Source organism: Solanum stenotomum, chromosome 12 (assembly GCF_019186545.1).
Source record: "Solanum stenotomum isolate F172 chromosome 12, ASM1918654v1, whole genome shotgun sequence".
Classification (NCBI taxonomy): Eukaryota; Viridiplantae; Streptophyta; class Magnoliopsida; order Solanales; family Solanaceae; genus Solanum; species Solanum stenotomum.
In genome coordinates this window covers 44,414,551-44,426,243 of record NC_064293.1, presented here as the reverse complement: position 1 = coordinate 44,426,243, position 11,693 = coordinate 44,414,551, and the positions used below count along the sequence as shown (strand labels likewise).

General features: G+C 33.5%; 2 protein-coding genes across 3 annotated transcripts; both read left to right on the top strand.

The window, feature by feature from the left end:
- Positions 1–3,039: 3,039 nt before the first annotated feature.
- Positions 3,040–4,030, top strand: LOC125846378 (short-chain dehydrogenase virD-like). Its single transcript, XM_049525784.1, has one exon. The coding sequence runs from the start codon at positions 3,087–3,089 to the stop codon at positions 3,933–3,935; it is 849 nt and encodes a 282-aa protein (XP_049381741.1). The 5' UTR covers positions 3,040–3,086; the 3' UTR covers positions 3,936–4,030.
- A 2,598-nt stretch (positions 4,031–6,628) lies between these two features.
- LOC125846347 (AP2-like ethylene-responsive transcription factor ANT) lies at positions 6,629–10,571 on the top strand. Of its 2 annotated transcripts, none has more exons than XM_049525744.1 (9): positions 6,629–7,407; positions 7,498–8,161; positions 8,254–8,336; positions 8,458–8,466; positions 8,555–8,643; positions 8,805–8,878; positions 8,982–9,032; positions 9,133–9,212; positions 9,744–10,571. In XM_049525744.1, the coding sequence occupies exons 1-9, from the start codon at positions 7,107–7,109 to the stop codon at positions 10,322–10,324; spliced, it is 1,932 nt and encodes a 643-aa protein (XP_049381701.1). In that variant the 5' UTR covers positions 6,629–7,106; the 3' UTR covers positions 10,325–10,571. The 2 variants fall into 2 exon arrangements, with proteins under 2 accessions (XP_049381701.1, XP_049381702.1); XM_049525745.1 differs by having other exon boundaries at positions 6,630–7,407; positions 9,136–9,212; positions 9,744–10,568.
- The last annotated feature ends 1,122 nt before the right edge of the window (positions 10,572–11,693 follow it).

The window sequence follows — 11,693 nt, the reverse complement described above, 5'->3', positions numbered from 1 at the left end:
CCCGCATTGGAGCTCGACTAAATTCGAATGACTTGGAAAAGCAACTCTCATATTAGAGTTAAAATGTTTCATAACAAAACCAACTCTCACATTTGAATTATGACTTGTTCCTATCAAAAACCGGAATACATGATAAAATATTCATACTAGTAAATACTCCTAACTAAAATTTTGGAATTTATTTATGTGAGTTTTCCTGCGCTTATTTGAGAACACACATAAAAGCTTTTTAAAAACTTGAGGTGAAAGTTCCAATAGAAACACTTTAATATGTTTAGATACTCGATCAAAACAATTCTTAGTTTGTGTTTTAAAATGAAATTTATTTAACAAAAATTTAAAAGGCTAGGTATTCAGCCAAAGATGAACTAGGTTTATTTGTGTAAAGGAGTTATAAATAATAAGTGAAGGGACTTTAATTGGGGAGAAGAAAGGATAAGTCTCACTCACTAAAAAGGGGAAGTAGATGAAATAACTTTTGATATCAAGGATAGGGGCAGGGCACTGCAGCGTTATATGGTCGTTCTCAGTTAGGTTGCTGTATACCTTTAACTTTTTCTGTTGACTCCTCATTTGCCATTCCTCTCATCTTAATTTAGATTTTGCTTGGATTTTCTGTACCCACCTGAATTCACTGGACTAATCCTTTAACATCCCCCTCCACCACATTAAACTTTTAACGGAAAGGGGTCAAAATTGCCTTTAAACTATGCGAAATAGACTATTTATACCCTTCATTATATTTTGGGATTAAAAATACCCCCGCCGTTATCCCAGGAGACCACAAAAACTCTCAAGAGTTAAAATCCCAAATTTTTAGTGACGTGGCAAGCCACATGGGACTAATCCCTCCACCTAAGCGTTGCCAACTAAGATTCACTACAAAAGAACTTGACCTTTAGTGGTGACAAAGTCGCCACAAATTCTCAAAATATTGCCACTAAAGGTTATGAGTGATTTTTAGTGGCGACTAACGCTTCAACAACCATTCGCTAGTAAAACCTATTTTTTCAACAAAAAAATATGATAATTAATTTTCGATTGCAACCTAATTTTCTAAAATAAATAACTTGCCATGTCAATATTAAAAACATCCAATATTATTACGAAAAATCATCAAAATTACTTCTCGATTCAAATCTCCTACTATATAATGCATCATTGTACATTTTATAAAATTACATATGACATAAATATAAAACATACAGTGTCTTCAAACTCCTACTTAATCGATATCTTTTTTTGTTTTTTAAAAACAATGAAGAAAAAAAACACAACATTAAAATTTAAAGTTAAAAACTTTTAGTGACGATTTTCTTGGCTTTTGTGGCGACTGTTGTCGCCGCTAAAGGTCTAGTTCTTTTGTAGTGAATCCTAGTTGGCAACGCTAGGTGGAAGGATTAGTCCCACGTGGCTTGCCATGCCAATAAAAATTTGGGGTGTTAACTCTTCAGGGTATTTGTGGTCTCTTAGGATAACAACAGGGACATTTTTTATCCCAAAATGTAACGAAGGGTATAAATGGTCTCTTTCACATAGTTCAGGGGCAATTTTAATCATTTTCCGAACTTTTAATTAAGCTAGTGTTCCGATCAATTTGTGCATATTTCCACTAATTCATTGAGTAATTTGTGCGTACTTCCACTATTTTATTGAGTAGTTGTACTTATGCCAAATTGAAAAAAATTGCATAATATATTTTTCGTTAGACGAAATTTGAACAGGAGACCTGATTACGTGCTATCCATATAAACACAACTCTACTGTTATATGAATTCACTCTTTTGGAAACCCAGTCTTAACCTCAGCTCTTTATTGCTCTCGACAAAAACGTTATCTTTATTTTCTACGTATTGGGTATGAATTTAATTCGACTTTGACAAATGTTAGATGGGAAAAATGGGATATTTCTTTTTCATTTTTATCAACTTTCCTTTCTGCTGATATATATTTTTCCTCTCCATTTTTTTTTTGTTGTTGAAAGAATCCGAAGTTTTCCTTTATTGAAGTATGTAATTTGGTCATGTACGATTGAGAATTAACTCAGCTTGTATTGGAATATATTATTGAAAAGAGTACCATCGAGGTCCACTAACGGTAGACCTCGCATTCGAAAAAAAAAAGAGTAAAATATTTTAATATGATTTAGAGAAGTGTTTCTACTTCTGGTAATTATTACTATTTATTGTCAATAATTCAGCACCAAGTTCATTGAATAACCACAAATAATAATACATATGTATTCTTTAGAAAGTACAGCAAAAAAATAGACGCATAATTTTTTCATGTTGCTGATCAACGTCAATAATTTTGAAATTTGCTCCTCTTCATTTCTATTCTCTCTATTTTCTCCTATATGGATTAATGATTATATGACATAAGTTAAATTAAATGACTAAGATTTAACTGTCCAAAGTAAATCTCTAGCCATGAATTAGTTAATAAATACATTATATATTTGATTTTAAAAATTATTATACTCCCATAATCTTAATTCTTAGCAACATAGGAAACAGTTCTCTTCCTAAATTGTTTTTACGCATGATGTTGTTTATCCTATTTTATTTCACCTATTTTCGCCCTATTTCCTCTAGGCTCTAAGATGCAATAAAATGATTAATTTGAAAAGAAAATTAAAAAAATGTCCTAGGCGAAAAAAAATTAGGAGAGCCTTTTTTCCTATATTTACAATAATTTTTAAAATTAAATATATAATGTACTTATTATTTAAATCATAATTAGAGATTTATTTTGGATAACTAAATCTTAGCCATTTAATTTAACCTAAAACATGTGTCACTAATCCAAATAAGAACTTTTATGGTTATTATTTCCTACAAACTCAATTGGCAGCGTAACAAAAAAAAAAAAATAGGCGCATAAATTTGCCCTCTCTCTGTATTACAATATGCATTTACGTCAACTAATTGGCCGGCCACTTTAATATATCTTGACGAATATGGGTTAGCATATTCTTTAATGCTAGTACATTCCTAGGTACTGGCGGAGAACACAGAGATAATATATTCAGCTAATAACTTTATAAAATTTACTAGAGAAATGAATTAGACGTTGAACGATAAATTATGGGTGACCAAAAAGTTGTTCTAGTCACTGGTTGTGCCAAGGGTGGCATTGGTTACGAATATTGCAAAGCATTTGCTGAACAAAACTGCCGAGTTTTTGCATCTGATGTAGCCCCACGAATGTCTGATATGATAGATCTACAATCAGATAAAATTGAGACACTTGAGCTAGATGTTGCGTCGGACGAAAGCGTAGAATCTGCTGTGAATTCAATTATATCCAAATGTGGGCATATAGATATCTTGATCAACAATGCTGGAATAGGAAGCACGGGGCCTTTAGCCGAGTTGCCTTTGGATGCAATCCGAAAATCTTATGAAATTAATGCATTGGGGCAATTAAGGATGGTTCAACAAGTAGTCCCTCACATGGCATCGCGGTGCAGTGGAAGTATAGTGAATGTAGGGAGTGTTGTGGGAAAAGTGTCCACCCCTTGGGCAGGGTCTTATTGTGCTAGTAAAGCTGCGGTTTTTTCTATGTCGCACACTTTGAGGGTTGAGTTAAGCCCGTTTAATATAGATGTAATTATTGTGGTCCCGGGTGCTATAAGGTCAAGTTTTGGGAATAATAGTGTGGAAAGATTGCAGAACTATGAGTGGAAACTTTACAAGAATTTTAAAGAAGCTATAATTGAGCGTGCAAAGGCTTCTCAAGGGAGTAAAGCGACTGATGCATCAGTATTTGCTAGACATGTAGCAAAGAAGGTGTTGAGTCCAAAACCACCAAAGGTGATTGAATTTGGGCATATGATTGGACTTTTTTCTTTACTTTCTTGGTCCCCTCTTTGGGCAAGAGATTTGTTCTTATCGACCAGATTCAAGTTGAATCGCAAGGTCATTAAGGTGTAATAACAATTGCTACTCTTTTTTTTTTTTAACTCATCATGATCAGTGTTATTTCCACATGCCTTTTAATCTATTGAAGTGATGGTCATATCCTACAACTATATTCTTCTCCCTTGAATAATAGATTAAGAAGAAAAAATGGATCCGTCCAAAATCTAGTTGTTTGTTGTGATAGGGGAATTGTCGTTGAAAATATTGATTGAAAATGTCTCTCAACTACAATAACGGAATAACCTAATATTAAGTGTTGGATGTTGAGCGACATATAGTCGAACACTTTGGCTGGGCATATTAAGTACTACTAGATGGCACCCCCCACATGTTTAAGGGCGCTTTAAAGTGACACCGGACTCGTACTATCATGAGCACCAAAACGAGTACTCCTTATAAAGCCCAATATAGGTTAATTCTTAAGCCCTTCTCTTCTGAGACCAAGTTAATAATTGGTCATGTGTAATATCATTACAGCTACAAGTAGTATAACACACTGTTGTCTCAATTTTGCTGGGCACAAATGGTCTTAGTAGTAATAAAGGATGGGGAACCCTTAATATACAGGTAAACCACATTATCCAAAAAAGGGTCATTTGACAGGGCCTATTCAAAGAAGACAGAGCAAAAAATAGAGACCCCTATCCACATTCCACTACCCATCTGTTTCAACAGCCAAATGGACATGAAAATGAAAGAAAGCAATTTTTGTTGGGGTAGCAAAGAGGTACTGTACCTTTATAAAAAAAAAAATTGTTAGGCCATGCACTTTAGACAAATTGTTATTGGCCCGTTGTGTATTTGGTGGAGTTACTCATCATTACTTCAATCAAAAAAGGGTCACCTCTCCCACATTCCATTCTCTATCTTTACTTAGTGTATCGGCAAAATCATTCTTACTGGAAAATTTGTCTCCGTGGAATATTTCATGCAAAATTGCATGCAATATTTAGGAATAGTCAAGCCAGTGCAAAATCTTTCCCTTGGTACATTCAGAAATTCACCTCTATATTATTGCACCCAACGTAATTCTCCAAGAAAAAAAAATAACTAAAAAAGATGCTTAGGAAAAGTGATTTGACTGGTACTTCACCTTATTTTTTTATATTTTCATTCGTTGTTTGATCATCACATTGATATTGACTAAATTTATTTACGAGCCAAAAAGTTTTCCCTTGGGTAAAACTAATGTTCTCTTAGAAAGAGGACTCCATATTAAAGATTTAACTATGCCACAAAGAAACTCATAGTCACAATTTGCAATGGACTAATGCCTGGTAGAATACTAAGTAGGCGTTTGGCCATGCGATACCATATCACGATATGGTATCGTGAGATGGAATCAACGTTTAGACATGCGATTTTAATTCCATCTCATGATTCCATATCATGAGATGTGATTCCATATTCTCCAAAAACCATGATATGGAATTATATGGTAATTCCATATCATGATTTGAGATATTTTTAATATAAAAATTGATCCATAACTTTATATTTTGTTTAAACAACCCCACATTTATATCTACTAACCATTTATTTCATATGTAAATAAAATTTATAATCACATCATTACTTTTTAAAATTTATTATTTTCATCGACATAAAATTTATTATTCTCACCAACATATAGTTACTTTAACTCACACCAACCGATTGTTAAAGTGATGAAATATTTATGGTCTATGAGCATGAAAATGTAGTTGCGGATGATATTGACCAACAAATGGCTCAAAGTAACAATGTTGGTTCGTCTTCTCGGTCACATGATCGAGAAATGCAAGTTCAACGTGAGAAAATTGTATGTATTATGTGGGAGGATTGTATTAAAGACTAGTACACTACAATTTATATTCAATTTAAAAAAAAATTAAATTAATGTTAGATGAAACAATTACTTAAGTGGAGAACAAATAACTTAGTAATAATTTATTATGCGATTTTATAAATTTTTGTTTATTTGATAAGATTGAAAAAACAATTAGGACTATTTTAATAGTTTTTACAACTTATAAGATTTTTATGTTTATGAGAAAATATACAACACAAAAATTTCATATCGCATGATCAAACAAAACTTCAATTTCATCTCATGATACCATATCATGATTTCGTATCATGATACCATATCGCATGGCCAAACGGATCCTAAATTAATAAAGGCAGCAAAAGAAGATTTTTTTGAAAAATTTGCCCGTGCTATGTGCAGTTTTAATATGTGAACCCATCAAACTGATTGAAAAAAAAAGAAAAGAAAAACGAATAAAGTAGAGTAGTGTATATGCAGGCTGTTAATTGACCAGATGGACGGTATGTGTTTCTGCATATGTTGAAAATCTAAAGCTAAGCTTCGCTGATGCAGTTGGATGACTGTAAAAGGCAATAGGCCACAGCTAATTGATTGTTATATCATGTCTTATTAATACTATCTTTGTAGTTTTATGTCTTTTTCCTCTGACACGTTTACTAAAATCACCATTAATGTTTTCACTTGTTACTCATTAAATTTCAACAGATACAATATGGAGTTTGATTTTAATTTTGTTCAACACAATTAAACCAGTGTGGCTGGTGCGTACTTTAATTGCACAGTTTATTTCAGCTCTTATTTTCTTTCAAATAAGTTGCAGGCAGACACATTAATTTGTTGGTTATTTCTCATTATACACAGTAGAAGCACTAATTTCGATTCTAATCAACAATGTTTCTTAAGTAGTAGTACATGTATAGAAAGCAAAAGAGAGAAAAGCAAAAGCAAGAGAAGGATGCAGAGTGGAGCGTAAGAAAAAGCAAAAGAAGATGTCTTTCTCAAACACAGATCCCAATGGAATGCAGGAAGGATGCCCGGCATTTCTTGCTGGAGATCATTCTTTTTGTTTACTAGTTTAAAGGGACTTGCTTTCTTCTCTTTGCAAATCTTTTTAGTGGGATATATATACACACACACTCTCACACACATATAGCCCAACTAGTATTTAGTTGTGTTTAGAGAGTCCACAGCTAGAAAACAAAAATAGAAAATGAGTTTGAAAATGGTGTGGTGGGGAACAAAAGAAAGGCTGTGAGTATGATTAGTTTATTTGTCTCCCAATGATTGACTTGCTTTGCTCCAAGAAGAACTTGCTCTGAATCTCTTTAAAAGTGACAGGATTTTTTTTTTCTTTCAATTTCATAGTAACAAAGATGAAGTCTTTGAGTAATGATGACAGCAACAACAGCAACTGGCTTGGTTTTTCACTTTCCCCTCACATAAACAGCTTAGAGGGTCCTCTTACTGATCACCATCACAGTACTCAACCTGGTTCATCAAGTGATGTTCAAAGTTCAGTGCCAATTAGATTTTCTCCAACTCATCTCAACTATCCAGCTATGTACTATGAAGGTGACAATGCAACCCTTTTCTCTTCTTTATCAGCTATGCCTCTCAAGTCTGATGGTTCATTATGCATTATGAAAGGTTTCAACGGGCCACAACAACCACAAGGTTTCTGCTCAAAACTTGCCTTCTTTAAATGGGGTTCCTTTTTTTTTTTTGTGCTTATTTATGGAATCTTCTTTGACTTTATTTTTGAAGGTATGGTAAGTTCAACACCTAAACTGGAAGACTTCTTTGGTGATGCAGCAATGGGGTCTCATCACTATGAAGGTTGTAACAGAGGAGGTATGGCTCACAGTTTACACAACATTTACTATAACCAAAATCAAGAAAATGAGACCACCAATAGCCAAGATTTCTTGAACCATATTCAAGAAAACGCCAGACATCAGCAGCAACAACAGAACTACCCTGATTTTTCAGTATTTAGAGGACATGAACTGTATCACTCAACAGAACAGGGGAAAACAGAGTGCAGCAATCTTCAGGTTCCAACAATGACAGGTGATGAAATGTCTGGTATGAATAACTGGGTGTCAAGAAACTATCAAAATCAAACAGGACATGCATTGGAGCAAAATATGATAGGCTGCATGGCTGATAATGGTGCAGAATCTAGTTCTGTTGGTGCAATGACATATGGAGATTTTAAGTCCCTTAGCTTATCAATGAGCCCTGGCTCTCAATCAAGCTGCGTTACTGGGACACAAACACAACAAATCTCTCCAACTGTCACAGACTGTATTGCCATTGAAACAAAGAAAAGAGGGTCTGAGAAGGCGAATAATCAAAAGCAAATTGTTCATAGAAAGTCTATTGATACATTTGGACAAAGAACCTCACAGTATCGGGGAGTCACTAGGTAATTAATTACTCTTATTTTGAAGTAATAACTTAATATGTTATCTGATTACAGTAATAAATATACTGATTTTTACATCTAAATTAATTTAGGCATAGATGGACTGGTAGATACGAAGCTCATCTATGGGACAACAGTTGTAAGAAAGAAGGACAGAGCAGGAAAGGAAGACAAGGTTCGTGTCAAACATATTTTTTTTTATATCTTCTGATGAATTATTCTCTTTACTGATATAAAAATGTTTCTTTTTCAACTTCTTCATGATTATTTCTGGGGATGCATGTCGGTTCATTCAGTCTATCTAGGTAAACGCTGATTTATATTTCTCTTTGAAATGATTGAGCCATGAGTGCGTATATATCTTGTTATTAATCAAATGATCATATAAATTAGGTGGATATGACATGGAAGATAAAGCTGCAAGATCATATGATTTAGCAGCACTGAAGTACTGGGGACCCTCCACACACATTAATTTCCCGGTAAGCGGTATTAGATTGTTCAGATAGTAAATACTCGCCACCACTAACCCTAAGGTTGTGTAAGTTGGGAGGGTTAAAAAAAATTGATCATTTACCAATGTAATTTTTTTGTTTATGCTGTTATTTAGTACTCTAATTTTCTTTTTGAATGTCGAATGCAGTTGGAAAATTATCAACAAGAGCTTGAAGAAATGAAGAACATGACAAGGCAAGAATATGTAGCTCACTTGAGAAGGTTAGGTCTTTATCTGCTTAAATGTATTGTCATAAAATCTATCGTTATATTTTTTTTTCCGTACTTAATCAGTTTTCATGTTGATTTGTCCCAATTTCTGCAGAAAGAGTAGTGGATTTTCAAGAGGTGCTTCAATGTATAGAGGAGTGACAAGGTTTGATACTCACTACAATTTAAGTCTGCAATTTTATTAAGGAGTTTTTTTTTTTGTTACAAAATTTGAAAATCACTCTTTTTTCTCGTTTTGGCTTTAGCAGACACCATCAGCACGGGAGATGGCAAGCTCGTATCGGCCGAGTGGCCGGGAACAAGGACCTCTATTTGGGGACATTTAGTGAGTACATTCTACCATTACCATGCTCTGTGATACTACTTTTTCTTATTATTACAGATAAGATCAGTTTAACCTGTTAATAAGGAGTGTTCTATACTATAAAGTCAATTTTATACTAAATCTTTATCTGTTAGTAAAAATGCCAAGTCTTAAAGTTGGTAGTAAGGCTGATCAAGAACCAATAAGAGAACTTTATGTCAGCAAGGCTGGATTTTACTCATAAGGCTGTCTTTTTTTTATGGGAATCTTTCACTTTTTACTGCTTAATCTAAGTCTAAATATGGTTCTCTCTCTTTTTGTTCTTTTCCCCTCATTGTTTTTGTTTTGTTATACACTTCCCTGAATGAAAACTGCTCCTGCATATACTTTGGCTGACTTTTCAGCAAAGCTGTCTCTGATTCAATCTCATTGGATCAATAATTTAGTCTCACTTTTAAGAACTATTATTTGTAGTTATCTATTAAGTGATGAAACATGATCCTTTTATTTTTGTCCGTGTATACAAGTTAAACTCTTGGATCAATACTGCAGGCACCCAAGAAGAAGCTGCTGAGGCCTATGACATTGCTGCAATTAAATTTCGCGGTGTAAATGCTGTGACTAACTTTGATATATCAAGGTACGATGTGGAGCGTATTATGGCTAGTAACACCCTTCTTGCTGGGGACTTAGCTAGGAGAAAAAAAGAAACAGAAACAAGCAAGGAAATCTGTAATCAAAACCTTATTGCAAATGCTAGCCATCAGGGTGAAGTTAATATCCAAAATAAAGAGGAAAATGGAAATGCAGTAGATTGGACAATGTCACTTTATCAGTCTTCCTCTCCTGGAATCGACACAAACACAATGAGCTCTACTATACTACAAGGTCAGATGGATGAATCTGCGCGAATTAACACTCACTTATCAAATGATTCTTCGCTAGTAACTAGCCTTGGCAGCTCGCGAGAAGTCAGCCCTGCCAAAAACAATGGCCATTTGATGCATAATTTCGCAATGCCTCAATCTGCACCAAAGCTAATCTCTAGTCCAGCAACTAATATCACCTCTTGGATCTCATCAGCCCAGTTAAGGCCTAACGTCCCTGTTTTTGCTGCATGGACAGATGCTTAATGCTAACATCATCCAAATTTCAGTATCTTTTTTTTTTTCTTTTATTTGTTTTCTAAATGCAAGTTGATGATAGTTCCAAAAAGCACAATTTGCCAACTTCTATCTATGAATGGATGAATGAATGAGTTAAAATTGTACGAAATGGTTGACTATTTAGAAAAATCCAATTTATAATTAGTGTTATTCTATTTGTGGACCTATATTAACTACAAAAACAGCTCAATATGTTGCTAATAATGCAAAGATGTGATCTTTAGCTTTAACTTTTGAGGCCTTGACCATAACAGGAATTAATGCTGTCTTTTCTCCTATGTAATTCCATTTTTTTCCTCTTAAAACATCATTACAAGATTTCTTTCTTTCATCAACTTTCTCTAAAGGTGATGAACGTGCCAGCTTATTTTTCAAAAAAAGAAGCAAAATAGATTGCCAATTAGGATCTTTGCTGGTTTATTAATTGACTTTAGCTTCTAATTAATTTGTTGCATCTTCTTTCTCTAGTTCCTAATCTCATTCCATATTGCTAATAAATTTTTGGGGACCCCTTATTTTGTAAAGTAAAAATTCTCCCTCCAACCGAAAATTAAAGAATTGTCAAAAAAAAAAAAACAAAAGAAATAGTTAGACACACAAATTAAAACATTTAATATTGTCCACCTTCTTCTGTTTAATTGTCAATCGTTTCATTTTAAAATTTAATCCTGTCACAGACCATGAATATGAAAACATAAAAAGTTTTACCGTTTTGATATCATATTGAATTGTTTGAAAATTGTTGTTGAAAATTTTAATTAAGCTACTTGAGTTGAGAGAGCAAATATTTTATATTTATTAATTTATCTCTGTTAGTCAAGCGGAAGAATAGGGTGCTATATAATTTTGTATTAATTCATCATTTCAATTTGCTTTTGTATTGTTTCAAATTGGACTAATTAATATGCTGGTAAAGAGGAAATCAAAGTAGCTAAAAGTCTAAACTTACTCTTATCTATATAAAGCATAACCAAAAAAAGTAAAGGATTTGGAATAAAACGTTCCGTCCAGTTAGCAGTGGAATATTTCATACAATGAAAAAGGGTTTGGATACATCACTTAACAGCTGGTGCTAAAGAAAAAGATACTAGTAAAGGAAGATTTTTTTAAGTCAAAGAGAAGATTTGATTGTCGAATAATTGAGACATTGAATTTGCATTGATATGTGCAAATAATGACCCAATTTTTCTAATATTATGCATTAGTAGATCCGTACATGACCAGCTGATGCACCAATTTTCTTTTTTCCCCCATCATTTCTCTATCAAGGATGTGATAACTGATAAGGTACTGATTTGAGAATTTTGATTGTCATTGTAAATAAAGTGAACTTAGT